The following is a 14,913-nucleotide window of genomic DNA, read 5'->3' as shown; positions in this document are numbered from 1 at the left end:
TCACACCCAGAGCAAGTTCACACCTAGAGCACGCTCACACCCAGAGCACGCTCACACCCAGAGCACGCTCACACCCAGAGTACACACAACCCCCACAGCATGCTCACACCCAGAGCAAGCTCACACCTAGAGCATGCATGCTCACACCCGGAACATGCTTTTCCACAGAATACCATCACACACAGAACATTCTCACACCCAGAGCACACTCACACCCAGAACACACTCACGCCCAGAGCACGTCCATCCCCCACTGCTTATGAACACACAGCAAACACATCTCCCCAGTCAGGAAGTGCCCCCCCCCACCCCTGCTTTGCCTGGGCTGTGGTCAGATGCGTCTTCAGGATGGATTAGATAAAGTGCCTTTAGTGCTCATGTAGCCTGCTGTCCCAGGGCTCCTCACAGCAGGGCTTTGACGCCTCTGTGACATCCCCAGCTCAGTGAAACCTCACACTTTTCAGAGGCCCCGGAACCTCCTCTGAGAACCACACAATCTCTTAGTGTCTGGTTTGGTCTATGATTTGCTTCTTCTGACTTTTTTCTTTCTTGTTTCTGTTAATTAAGATGATCTTAAACGAGCCTGACAAAGCTAGGCAGCTCCTATGTCCTGTCCTCCTCACCTTCCTTCTCCAGGTTTCAGGTCACCCCGAATGTTCTATGAAGAGTAACAGGCCCACAAGAAAGACACTGACAGCATTTGAGAAGCAAGGGAGAGAGACAGACTTTGTTGTTTGCTGTCCACTAGGCTGCAATGTCCACGTCACACCAAGCTGCCTTCTGGCCAATTATGCTCATTTCTGTAACCTGAATCCCAAACAAATTCAGTAACACCACGCTATGCGCTCACCGGGCATTTAGGGATCGCTCAGTGAAAACCGGGTCAGTTTTTAGGCATACCAAGTAGAGTAAGACAAGGCCTACCCTTAGCTGATTCTTAGCAGGAACTCCCTCTACCCACTGGCCTGTAGGCTCCACCCCACAGGTCGACCTTTCAAAGGACTCTGCACACTTTGGTTACTGGTTTAACCATTTACATTCATGACGGCACATGATCCTCTGTGGACTGAAAGTAACAGTCTCTACAGACGCTGGGTGGGGACCGGCTGCTGGCACCCTGAAGGCCGCACCCTGCCCCTGTGACAGCAGTCAGGTAGACAGCAGAGTATATAACAGATTGATGATAGAACGGGACAACCCGGCAGCCACACAGAGCTAAAGCTATAGGAAGCCAGGGGGTACCTTTCCAACACGTGGCCCTGAGCGCATGCTGGTGGAGAGCATGACTTTTGAGGGTGTTCCTGCAAAGAAACAGCATGGAAACCGCAGCTGACAGCAAGGACTTGTAGATGCTCCCTTCCCGTTTCATAGAGAGTCACTCGTCCAGTCTTTGTGGCCACTAGTTTCATACCCACTCCAGAGATAAGGGGACTGAGGCTTAGGTCTCACTGCCAGGACAGACTGACTGCCCCAGAACTCCATACACTAACAATCCTGCCCACGGCGAACTTCATGCACTGTAGAGTGTGGAAACCAGGAGTGAACACGGACGAGTGAGCTCTGGAGACAGAAACCTGATTCTAAAGGAACCCGATTATCACTCCGGGTTCAGAGAGCCAAGATAAGCATCTAAAGTCCCAAAGCATTTGAGGGACACTACCCCTTAGTTTGATGGGCACTGCACTCTGTAGGTACAGTGAGGAAAAGAGCTGCCGAAGAAGGGCTTGCTCAGATGTAGACCAAATGGTAGGCTCTGGAGGGAAGGGAGAGCAAGGGCAGAGCTCAGCATTTCCCTGAGCTGACACTGGAGCAGCCTGGCTAAGGATTCGGTCTGGGGTAGGGAAAGGGGGATCCATGAGAACTAAGTTTGTAATTCTGCAGCACAAGTATGCAATTTCTTATCAACTGGATAAATTTATAAGGACAAATCACTTAAAAGAAAACAAAAGTAGCTGCTTAGAAAGAAAGTGGTTAATATGAATGTACAATTTAGCTTCACTAATAAATTAAATTACAAATTAAAGTGGCCAGTTTTCCTATCCAAATTCAAAGGCTCTTAAACACGCCACAGGACCCTCTCTGGGCTCTCTCTTCAGAGGCGGGAGATTCGGCAGAGAGCCCTTACAGACCTCACTCCATGGGAAAGCAGCGGCTGTTTGAATTGAGGGCTCACTGTCTAGCATGCTAAGGCCGGCAGGAAATGAACCCACTGAGACGGAGGTTGTCATTTCCTGCACAATAACCAGGACATAGATATTCTCACTTCCCCTACAATGGCCCTTTGAGAGATGCAGGGTCACCCTGGGACAGTACTGTACATTAAAAATTAAAAAAGTGAAAAACAAAAACCAAAAGCCTTTTCTGTGGTTCAGTCTGTAAGAGGTAGCGGCCTACCTAAAGCCCATGTGTTCAGTGTCTTTGCAATGTGGGATGGACATGAACTCCACAGTGTGCGTCTTAGGATCCCCGTTCTGTGAGAGGGGGTCCTATTCAGATGGGTCCTCGGCATGCACAGTGCCCCCACAGGATGGACAGTCCAGCGTCCCCCAAAGGTCAGCATCAGCTGCCATGGATCAGCTTTTCCTCGTAGAGATTCCTGTTCCTGTTGTAGGAACAACTTTAAGAGCATAGCCTGTACCTCTCCTTTGGTTTTCTCAGAGGTAGAAAGGATGACACATTCTTCTTGGATAACATTCTTAAGTCTTTGCCCACAGAAGAAATGTTTCTAGAACACCAGCTCCAGGTCAATAAATCCTATTCAGCTCCAACAGTCAGTGGGAAGCCAGCCTTGGCTGTGCCCTGTGGGGCGTGTTACTGTCTCCCTCCAAGCTTTCTCTGGCCTGTGGGAACCCGGGCTGTTTCATTCTTTCAAATATTCTTCTGAGAAGCATTCATTTGTAAAGTGTTCCTTCCTTGCACCAGGAGTAAAACATGCCCATCACGAGGGTCAAGACCAAGATAAAGATGCCCAAACACAATTTATTTTCCATTGCTTTTCCTTGCCATTTCCTGGTGCCCATAACGTACAGCCCAAGCCCCCTTCTTGTTGCTGGACCATGTCTTCATAATATATCACTCTTCATTAAAATGGGACATTAACCCCCACACCCATCCCCTTGTCTTAGTTGTCTTTCTATCACTGGGATCAAGCACCACGACCAAAAGCCACCTGAGGAGGAAAGCATTTATTTCATTTTAGTTTCTAGTTCATCACTGAGAGACATCGGAGCAAGAACTCAAGGCTTCCTGGAGGCAGGAACTGGAGAAGGGTCACTGGGAAACACTGCCTACCGGCTTGCTCACCCATGGTTCACTCAGCCTGCTTTCTGGTGCCACCTCAGATTGTGCCCCCCCCCGGTGGCACGACCCACCGTGGGTTGAACCCTCCCACTTTAATCACCAATAAAGAAAATGACTCACAAAATTGCCTACAGGTCAATCTGATGGAGGCTTTTCCTCAACCTCGATTCCTCTTCCCAGATGACCCCAGCTTGTGTCAAGTTAACAACAACAAAAAAAAAAAAAAAAAACCTAACCAATGCACCCCATCTTTGAGGATGTATTTCATACTCACCTGGGGACACCATAAATCTTATAAGCACACACATGCATACATACACAGGGAAAGAGGTACATATATGCACACAGAAGAATGCCAACATCTAATAAAATACATATGTCGTTGCCCTATTAACCTGCCCTGCTGGAACATGAGGCCCAGCCTCAGTTTCCAACACCCGTCTAGGTGAAGGATGTCGCAGAAAATATCTCATTAGAAACAACAAGAATTTTCTGTTCATTGCAACATGATGAAAAATTAATTATAATAATTACCCATTTTTTCTATGCTTTTGGAGAAAGGAGTCCAAACACAAATGCAAAAGGCGATTCTTGAGCAGAATGTAGTCCTCCTCTTTGGAACCTGTACTCCCCACTCCACCATGGGTAAATTTTCAAAGACAGCACAGGTGGAAGCCGCGGTAGAGACCATTGAGGGCCAGGTCGGGCCAGCCTCACCCAGAAGAGTCATGAATGTGGCCCAATACATGTACAGCCACATGTCACACTGCAGAGGCAAAACATTACCAAAAGAAAAGAGAAAGAAAGGGAGGGAAGGGGAGAGAGAGGGAAAGAAAGAGGGAGGGAGGGAGGGAGGGAGGGAGGGAGGGAGGGAGGAAGGAAGGAAGGAAGGAAGGAAGGAAGGAAGGAAGGAAGGAAAAAGCACTCTGTTCTCAAAGGAGGCAAAGACTGGATGGTGCAGCTTACAGCATCATCCCCTGGGAAAGGTTGTAAAGTGTGAGGATAATTTCAGATCGGGGTCGGAATGCAGGTTCACTCTGCCCTTAACAACTCCGAGTTTAAGAAACTCAAGACCCTCGGCTTCTTTCCCTAGAAGCGGAGCTGCAAACCAGGACACTGACCCTTCAGGACCTATGCAAGAATAAAGCCAAAGCCTGCGAGACAGACTGGGGGTTCTGAACACCCCAACGAATATGCCACGACTGGACATCAGGAAAGCGTGACACTACACACCTGCGCCACAAAGTCCTTCTCATCCCTACCCTGCCATCTCCTCGGAAACATGACGAAGTGTGTGATCACTCTGATCTTAGGTGGAGGAAATCAGTATTCGGGGAAGTGTAAGCGACTTGTCCAAGGCTACGCGGGTGAAGAGGCAGAGCCAGAACCAGATGAATGTCTTTGCTCTTTGCTCCTCTTCACTCTGGCTAGGTTATGAAGGCAAACAAGGAGAGGCTTCAGGTCCAACCTCCGTGTAAGTGATGAGTACAAAATTAGATCAGATCTGTGTGTGACCTTAGATGAGCACTAAAGATGCTTTGAGGGGTCTGGGGGATATAGCGCAGTCACAAGACATGTGCTTAACATGTGTGAGGCTCTGGTTCAATCACACGCCAATCACACATACAGACAAAAGAAGAGAGAGGATACAAGGCAGGAGAGAACGCCATAGGGGGAAAGGGTGACCAACAGTGTGTGTCGTGATCCTCCACCTCCTTTCAGCAAATGACACAAACAGGGGTGACACTGTGACATAGTCCCAGTCCCTGTGTTGAGCTCACAAGCTTCGAGTTTCATACTTGAAGTGGTATCAATGGATTACTTCCCCCTGACTTTGCCACCTTTGGTCATGTCCTGGAAAGTGCTCCAAAACAAACACAGCAAACTCTGGAAAGTCATGGGAAGAGTCTGATTTCCGTGATGGGAAGGTATGCTGGGAGATGACTGGGGTCACTAGAACAGCAGTCCAAGATGTCACATCAAGTTCTGTTGGGGAACAATACAACACACATGTGCACGCACATACGTGGGTATGTGCGCGTGCACACACACACACACACACACACAACTGTTCTCTGATGTTCTCCTTGGTCACACAGCACTTTCACCGGGCAGGAAGTCACGCACTTTTGTGTTCTCCTCTCAGGGATGGGAAACTTTCTCTCTGCTCACATTTTGATCCAGGAATCAGGCTGGGCAGCTGAGCACAGCAGGACAGAAAACTCAGAATGAGGTGGGGGAGGGGAGAACTTTCCCAGTGGATTACAAACAGTCTTGCCAAGGAAGGTCCTCGCCAAATAGGTCTACCCAAAGTCCTCAACCCCATGGCTGAGGCAGGTACTCAAAACACTTAATGAACCAAAACTTGGTGAAAGAATACAGCAAAACGGCGGTAAACTATGAGTATGTGTTCACACGTGAGCCTAAGTATGAGTTCATAGGTGATTGTAACGAGGTTCAAATTGCCACATATTTCCATCCGATGAACTTTCCCAACTGTAGTCACTGCCACCTGGAGTTAACTCCCCAGAAAACTCATCCCTTCCTACAGGGCTACCTGTGGACCCAGAAGTTTTTGTGTTCCCAGCATCAAAGGCTGAAAGCTCTCCACACCTTCTCCTCTACCCAAACGCTGTGCCCCTCACCCATGCTGGGCCACTCCTTCCCAACCCGTGGCCCCCCACAGGCCGCGGGCTGCCCTGACCGCAAGGCTTGGAGCACCCTGCTCCTCCTGCCATCCCCATCATTCGGCACGCCGCCGCGCGCGCTCCCTGCCCAGTTTCTTCCAGGCAGGCGCCAGCCAGCAGCAGTGTAGGCAAGGAGGCTGTGCCTGATGCACGTTGCATAGTCTCCCACCCCGATGCCTTGGCCAAAGGAACAAAAAGGAAGCCGACGCCAGGAAGAGACGAGCGGGCTAAGGATGCGGCGGGACCGCGGCGGGCTCCACGCCTCTGCGCACCAGGCGGGCGGAGCTCGCAGGCGGCCCGCAGCCGAGCGGTTACCTTGAGGATGCAGGCCATGGCGCTATGGATCGACCCTGTGGCTTGCAGCACCCCGGCCCCGCAGCGGGACCACTCCAGTCCACATTCCCGCAGAGCGAGCCGGGCCCGCGGGAGCTGCGCGCCCAGGCCCCACCCCCGAGCCCCGCCACTGGCTGGCGCCGCACGAGGCCCCGCCCTGAGTCACGTGCCCGCCGTGCGGCCCGCAACTGCCTGCTACTCTGCTGCTGCTGTGCTACTACTTGGCTTTTTTTCTTTTTTTTTAAAAAAAAAAAACTCCTTCTGCAGATCAAGCTCTGCAAAGCCCCGCCTGAAGCAGACCCGGATCTTCGCACCCCACCCCGAGGACAGAAGGTGGCCCTTCCAGCTGCTCTCGCCCATCAGAGAATCCGCAGATGTGCCACTTTCCAAAAAGTTAACTGTGTTTGGCACCGTCGCGCTACAGGCGTGGGGCCCATCAAAGGATTCTTCGAAAGCAGCTGGAAGTGCCCCGGGCTAGCCCTTGGCACTGCAGAATTTCGTGGAGGGCTTCTCTTTCCATGACTGATTGATTGGCTGCCCGTCAGAAAACACGAACAGCTAGAGAAACTGAAAGACTGGACACTCCAGGTCTACACTGAAGAAGTCATACTCCTCACGGCATATACACATGTGTAGCATACACGCACATAAACATATGCAGTTGTGAATGTGGTATCCTGTTGCAAGGGAGTTAGTAAAACGTCTATATACATAACGATACAGTGCACACTGATCCCACACTTAAATACAGTGCGTGAGAGAGTCACAGGTCTTTGCCACTCTGCCATGGTCTTAGAATTTAGGAGAACTCGGTTGGAATTTCAACAACCAAGTTATGTATTAGCTTTCCTCTTAAGTTTCGAAATCTAAGAAGGTCTTTTTTCAACCACCCAACCTGAACCGTCACATGTTAAAAACAAAGGGCACTGTGGTAGATTTACCCAAGAGGTCCCTAGTCCTCTCTAGGTCCTAAGTTTGTGTGCAACAAACACAAGGAAAGGCTGCCTCTCCAAACCAGCCCAGCTAAGGGAGCGCTCATTTCCACAAGGAGTGGACATGCCCAGAGGGCACAGATTTCTGCCTCCCAGTAGTGAAAGAGATCTTTAAATTACCTCCCAAAACATCTGCCCCGAAGAAACCTCTCTTGGCAGATGACCCTAGTTAGCTGGTTTCCAGAAAGTCAGGAAAAGCACATGGGTTGCTGGTGACTGAGGGTCATGAGTTGGCTCGCACACCATCAGACAGGAACCAAGTGTTCACGGGAGTTGGTGTGCTTTCGAAGAGGACATTCAACACTCTCAGAGACCGGGGTGGTGATGCACAGCAAAGATGCTGGAAAAGCCAGAGGCCTGTTCAAACCACCTGCTTCCGGGCAGCTGTCTGTCAACAGGGAGACTGCACTCTGTCCTGCTGCCCCTTCCCCACATCCCTCCCTTCAACTTGGAAGACACATGCATTTTATATGGCAGTTTGATGAAGATCTTTAACAAATGGTCTTAGCGGGTATGCTGGTTAGTTTCGTGTGAATTTCATGTCAATTTGTCTTAAGCTGGAGTCCTGGAGAGAAGGGAAGCCTCAGCTGAGAAGATGGCTCTGTAAGATCGGGGTACAGGCTAGCCTGTAGGGCATTTTCTTAATTAGTTTTCTATAGGAAAACAAGATGAGCAAGCCATGATGAGCAAGTCGGGAAGCAGCACTCCTCCATGGCCTCGCATCAACTCCTGCCCCCGGTTCCTGCCCTTTTCTCCGAGTTGCTTTTGGTCATGGCGTTTCATCACAGCTATAGCCAGGCCAGGAAGACTCGGCAGACTCGTTTGCTCTGGAACAGGACACTCGTCACCAGGTAGATGAGGAGACCAGAGGACAGCTTGTGTGAATCGTGCTACTTCTACCTAGTGAGCCCCGAAGATTGAACTTAGGTTGTCACGCTTAGGGTCAAGTGCCTTTGCCCCCGAAACGGTCTCCCAGATCCCACACTCATTTGTTCATTCATTCATTCGTTCATTCATGTCAGGTTTTTTTTTTTTAAATCTGATTAGCTAAAGGGAAAATCCTTAAGTTAGTACAGGAACTTTCAGCTTTAAGAGATTGGTTTTGTGGTGTCTGATATCATGGCAAAGTCATAAGTCATGGTAAAGAGGGAAAGATGAGAGCTCCATGGCAACACAACACAGCTGCTAACCAAGAGGAAAGATGAACACACATGCATCATCACATGGATTGGGCAGGCTCTATTCGGCAACATGGGTATATACGTATAGGCATGTAATACAATTAATTTTTAGAAAGAAGCCGTGAGTTTGAAGGACAGCAGGGAAAGGAGTATAGGAGGGTCTGGAGTGAGGAATGAGAAGGGAAACATTCTGTAATTATAATCTCAAAAATAAAAAATACCCCCCTCCAAAAAAAGGGCAAAGGTGGTCTGAGCACCCCGCTCCCCGGAAAATCTGCAGGACATCTGGGAAGGGTCAGCAGACTGGTGACCCTTGCTTGGAGACCTCATTCAAACCTACTCCCTACAGTCTTTATATGACAGTATGCGGAGCTTTAGCAGAGTTAAGTGAACTAACGGACGTGAGCTCATTCACTTCAATTCCTGGAACAATGACCGCTTTTAAATGATAACAAGTGATTTTAAAGGGGAAGACTTTCACTGAAGTTATAAAGACCACAGTTGAAGCAGAGAATGGCTTTTGCCATCCTTCCCATCTCAGAAAGACACTGCTGGTGGAGCAGTGAGCACTCATGACTTCTCAGAAGGATTCTGCTCATGGAGCAGTGAGCACTCATGACGTCTCGGAAGGACGCTGCTCGTGGAGCAGTGAGCACGTATGATTGGCCAAGACACGGTGACTCAGCTAGGAATTCCTACTGCTATCCAGAGACGCCATGACCACTGCATCTTTTTAAATTTTATTTTATTTAATTAACCTTTTTTCATTAATTTTACACACTGACCACATCTTCCCCTCCCTCCTCTCCTCCCACTTATTATAATCTAAAAGCAAGAAATGGTAGGATAAACCTAAACCAGAATTTTATAAAATAGGATTAGCAACTGCTGATTTGGGAGGAGCTACCCTAGAAAAGCTTTTGGTCAGAAAAAAATAAAAAGTTCTGAATCTACCAGGGATTGGAGGTAGTGCCAGATTTGTAGGAGGTGGGTAGGTAGGAGAATGTATCCAGGATATTTTTGTTTTAAACTGGGCCAAACGTCAAGAATAGCTTGGGCTAGTCTATAGGTATACACTGATTTTCCAATTATTTAAGTTATGTAACTTAAATCCAAGACCACCTGTCTCCAAAGTTAATAATAAACCAAAACCCCATTCAGTCAGATGTCCCACCTGGTGTGATCCTGTGACATCCATGGGTTGAACTCAGAAGTCTTCCACATTACCCACCACAGCCAGTAGGCCAGTGTGAAGACTTTGGCGTTCTTTGGGTTTAGAATATCATCTTGGGTTTGCTCATAAGAAAACCTTGGATTCATGTCTTCACCTCCTAAGACACTGGGAAGTTAATCTTCAGTGTCAGCTTGGCTGGATTTGGAATGGTGGTGACAACACCCTTCTGGGTGTGTCTAGAGGGAGGGAAGAGCCACCATGAATTTAGACAGCATGATACTGTAGGATACGGCTCTGGAAGAAAGGAAACGAAAAGGCAAGCTTGGATATTTAACAAGCATCTCTGCTTCTTGATGATGGACACAACATGACCAGCTGCTTCGTGCTATTGCTGCCTTGGTTTCCCCCACCACCCTCACGCTGTGAGCCAAACTGAACCCTTTCTTCCCTAAGTTGCACCCCGCCCCCCACGAAGATATTTTGTCACAGTAACTGAGCAACCACAACAGATCCACAAGAGAGCGAGACCCACATGAGGGGGTAAGGCCTTGGCTGAGCATGTAGGCAAATAGATTCTAACACCTGAGTGTGCACATGAGATACCTCACCTTGCGTTTCAACCCCGACCGTGGGAAATGCACAAACAATAGCACTTCATGTCCCTCCTAAGGGAGCCCCCACCACAAGCTTTAGTTGGCTGTGATCAACACCATGACCAAAACCAATAGAGGGAAGAGTTTGTTTGGCTTCCACGTCCCCATCACAGCTTGTCCTTGAGAGAAGTCAGCTGAGGAACTCCAGGCAGGGGACCTGGATATGAGGGACAGAGGAATGCTGCCCCATGCCTTGCTCCTCATGGCTTGCTTAGCTTGCCTTCTTATGCAACCCAGGACCACAGGCCCAGAGGTGGCACCACCCACACAGGGCTAGGTCCTCCCATATCCATCATTGATCAAGAAAATGCCCTATACACTTGGCTACAGGTCGATCTGCAGTGGAGACAATTCCTCCATTAGCACCCCCTCTGGCCAGATTATTCCAGCTTGTGTCACGTTGACCAAAAACTAACCAGCACATCCCACAGCCAGGCCTTCCCACACGCAGCCATACAAGCTGCCTCCCACCAGAGACTCTCATTACAGTATCTGACATCTCCACAGGCCTACGATACCTGCTTCCCTTTATCATGAGAGCCTGAGAGTGGCTACTGTCAGGACACTAGACACAGGATCCTGGACTGTCTTCACGGCTTCCAGTGGCCCATCTTCCCTCCCAACCTGGCCTGTCACCAGTGAGACGTCAGCATGCCTTAGCACTCATGAGACATCAGAAGTCACGAGCTAAATTTTATTTAAATTCATTTTTGTTTCTTTCCAAACAGCTCCGTTACCAAGTCATCCTCAGAGTTATGAAATACAGTTCCCTGATAGAATTAAAACGCAGACTTTCATAACTTTGCCAATTTCACCCTCCACACATATTAATTTAATATATTTATATTCAACAGAGTCATTTATTAAGGTTTTAATTGGGTTTCAGAGTTTCCCATTTAAAGATGTGAAATGGATTTCAGATACAATAAAACTTTTCCTTGTCATGCACTGCATAAATCACACTCCCATCAGGGCTGACTGGAATATCCATTAGGAAGTGCGACGGGAAGACCATTCTCTTGCACTCAGTCAGCTTAGGACATGACTTTTTCCCCTAGAAACCATTCCACCCTTACCTTTTGAAATCCTGAAGCAGGTCCTTCCTACATGTCTATTCCCAGATGTGTGTCCATCTGTGGACCTGTGCCCAAGGTACATGTGGCCCCGTCTTCCAACCACCTGATTATGGTAAAACTGCTGGTGTTTGTTTTTATTTCAGGTGTCGGAGGTGTTCTGTGTGTAGTGTCCACAGAGGCCAGAAGAGGGCCTCAGAGGTCCGAAACCTGGAATTACAGGCAGTGGTGAGCCACCATGTCGGTACTGAGAACTGGACCCCAGCCCTCTGTTTTAGCAGCGAGTGCTCTTCACTTCGGAACCACTTCTCCGGCCCATACTCCACCCATCTTAATAGACATTCTCATCTCTTCTCAAACAACACAGACAAAAGATATGTTTTTCACATGAACTAATTAAAGAGGAAAAAAAGAAATCTGCTTTGCATTAAAAAATAAAAACCTAAAATGAATACTCTGACGTGGGATTCCCCTCTGTATGCTGTGAATATGTTTTATTACCATTGGTTAATAAAGAAGCTGCTTCAGCCTATGGTAGGACAGAATAGAGCTAGGCAGGAAAACTAAACTGAATGCAGGGAGAGAGAAGGCATTGTCTCACAGCTTCACCACGCTTCCCAAAGGTAGTCTTTTATTGTGAGGTGTTCTCCAGTCCCTCTTCAGGGGTTCCCCTTTGCCACACTTCCCTGAAAATATTCTGGGGGAAATTTATTATTGAGAATGCTATCGTGGTGGGGCTGATGGAGCCGTCTGCAGGAGAGGCTCTCACAGTTAGGTGGTCCTGCAATCTGTATTTTGCTGAAACCACTGTTTGTTTTGTTTTTGTTTTCCAGAATGGCTTGGTATCACAAACCCTCAGGAGTGGACAAAGATTTTTGTTAATTCTTCATGTCTGGGGAATCGCCTTCAGCTCTCAGATTGTGTGTGGGTCTGTGTTCTTTATTGTACGAACAAGAAGAGCACACAACTAGGAAGAAAGGGCCAGGGAGGCCCTTGGAGAAGCCCACGGGAGGAGCTGTCACTGAGAGTTGGTTCCTGTCTTCAGAACCTTCAGTGCTCCCTCTATGTCCACAGCATGGCATACTGGCAGGGCTGCGGCATTCCTTTCCACCATTTTTGCCCATTATTCTTACGTTGAGGATTGGCAAGCTTTCCCAGTAGAGAGCCAGACAGTAAATATTAGGCTTTGCGAGCCATTTGGTCTCTGTCACAACTCCCCGGCTGGGCCACTGCTACACGAAAGCAGTCAAACACTAAACAAATGGCTGCTGGCTGCGTGCCCACAAAACTAAATTTAAGCACACTAAACTGTACGTTCCATGACACTCTCCGGTGTTACAGAATAGGCTTCAATTTTTTTCTCTTTAAAAAGGGTTCAATCTACTCTTAAGTCTTTAAGTGTACGAAAGCAATCTGCAGACTTAATTTGGCTTGTGGACAATAGTGTACCTGTTCTCTTCATCTGTGCTCTTGGCTGAGGTCTATGTCACCATCCTTTGAGGTCAGAGCATCTCCCATTTGGCCACTGATGTCCACTTCAGCCTCCTTCCTTGGACATTCTCGCCCCCTTCCACTCTAACAATTGCTGTTTGTAGGGGTTTTATCACTTAATTAATCACATCCTATCTGCTAGCATGTCTTTAGGTAATGATCAGTTTTCTATATCGTTATTTTTAGTTTGTGGCCCTAACTTCTCAAGCAGATTGCAAATATCCTGGTTGTTGTTGTTGTTATTGTTATTGTTATTATTTTCTATTCTTAAGCTCTCTGAGTCCCCAGCCAAGAAAATGGTTTTCTTTCTTTCTTTCTTTCTTTCTTTCTTTCTTTCTTTCTTTCTTTCTTTTTTGTGGTTTTCCGAGATAGGGTTTCTCTGTGTAACAGCCCTAGATGTCCTGGAACTAGCTCTTGTAGTCCAAGTGGCCTTGAACTCACAGAGATCCTCCTGCCTCTGCCTCCCGAGTGCTGGAATTAAAGGTGTGCATCACCACTGCCCAGCAGATACAGTTCTTTTTTTTTTTAAATATCTGTTCAGAATGTCAACCTGATTCATTCAGCTCTGGAGAAAGAGCAATGAATGCCTAACAACAAGATGCTGGCATGCATAAGCCTTAAAACTAAGAAGTGGATTTCCCACCACTCTGGGAAGAGTGGGCAGGTAGGACCAGTTCTTATCCTGCACACATCAGCCAGATCATCTTCAGCTTTGATTTTCCAGTCAACAGGGTGATGTGTTGGTTTAGCTGGAGCATTTGGTCTGTATTCATTACAGACATGGGCTGTAACTGCCCCCTGTGGTCTCTGCCCTTGGCTGAGAACCCAGGAGGGCTCTTCTGAGTGGCTACTATTACTTCCACCATGATGTTTACGTGTGTGTCTGTGTGGGCTGCTGACACGTCATGTCTGAAGGTGCCAGTAAGGCTGAGGAGCCCCTGCTGCTGCACTTGCAGATGGTTGTGGGTGTGTATTGCAGCATGGGTCCTGGGACTCAGGTCCTCTGGAAGAGCAGTAACTGCTCTTAACCTAAGCCATCTCTCCAGCCCCTATCGTGGCTTTTGAAAGCACCTACCGCATGTTTTTATCACTGCAGTGCAATGAGTTTATCTGATTTGCATCCCAGTTTAAAAAGTAAAGGACTCCATGATTTAAGCTGTGATCCCCATTTTTGATTGCCCATGCTTTGTCTTCATTAAAGTAAAACTAACAGAATCTTGTGTATAAATCCATTTTGTCTAATAGATGAAGAGACCTGGGTTTTCAAAAGAATTGAACGTTCAAATGACTAAGCTTGCAGTTTTTACTGACCCCTTTCTAATTAAGAAATAGGGAGACGCCACATACTACATAACAGCGTGTTCTAACAGATGACTTTGCCCCTCCGAGTGTTGAGTTCAGCAGTACCTAGAGCGAGCCTTAGATCCGAATAGCATTAGACACGGTCTGCTTTTCCTTCTTTGCAGACTTGCAGTGTAAAATAGCTATTTACACTTGACTCGGTGTGCGAGTGGTAACCAAATTCTGTTCTTTAAAGGCAGGTGACAGACAGTGATTTGCCTCTTACCCTCCAAGCCATTATGTCTGGATTTCCAAGGGAAATGTGTTTTTTAATATGACCATTGCATGAAAACCTTAAGTTATGAAAAGGTCACAATCTTCTCTGTGAAGTAGGTTTAATGTGTCTCAACTTCTGTTTGGGTTTCCCCCCACATTTTTGGTGGTATTCATTCTATCCCTTCATTTTTTGTAACAACCTTTCCCCATTCCACTCTAAATTTAACAAGAAAATTAAATGCCACGGGGGATATTTTACCTTGAGAAAGTCCCCATTTGGCTCTCATATTTGTCTGAATAAAATGCAAATACTCAAAGTGATTGACAAGATTTATGAAGAGTGTGAAATTTTATTTTATAGCAGTTACTCATAGGCAGTCAGTCAACATTTACACCTAGTGTTTCATAGGCAGAGTCAGCATCAACACCTATGATCTCATAGGCAGAGTCGGCATCAACACCTATGATCTCA

The 14,913-nt window shown here is 47.5% G+C and overlaps 1 protein-coding gene across 1 annotated transcript in view; it reads right to left on the bottom strand.

The window, feature by feature from the left end:
* St6galnac3 (ST6 N-acetylgalactosaminide alpha-2,6-sialyltransferase 3) overlaps positions 1 to 6,403 on the bottom strand; it is a 450,344-nt gene extending 443,941 nt beyond the window's left edge. Inside the window, exon 1 of the mRNA XM_005357471.3 lies at positions 6,303 to 6,403. Coding sequence (XP_005357528.1) covers positions 6,303 to 6,320 — 18 coding nt within the window. The 5' untranslated portion in view covers positions 6,321 to 6,403. The remainder of the gene's footprint in view (positions 1 to 6,302) is intronic.
* Between the last annotated feature and the right edge of the window lie 8,510 nt (positions 6,404 to 14,913).

This window comes from Microtus ochrogaster, chromosome 21, assembly GCF_000317375.1.
Source record: "Microtus ochrogaster isolate Prairie Vole_2 chromosome 21, MicOch1.0, whole genome shotgun sequence".
Lineage (NCBI taxonomy): Eukaryota > Metazoa > Chordata > Mammalia > Rodentia > Cricetidae > Microtus > Microtus ochrogaster.
Note: the sequence above shows the minus strand (reverse complement) of the source record. Positions and strands in the feature narration are given on the sequence as shown.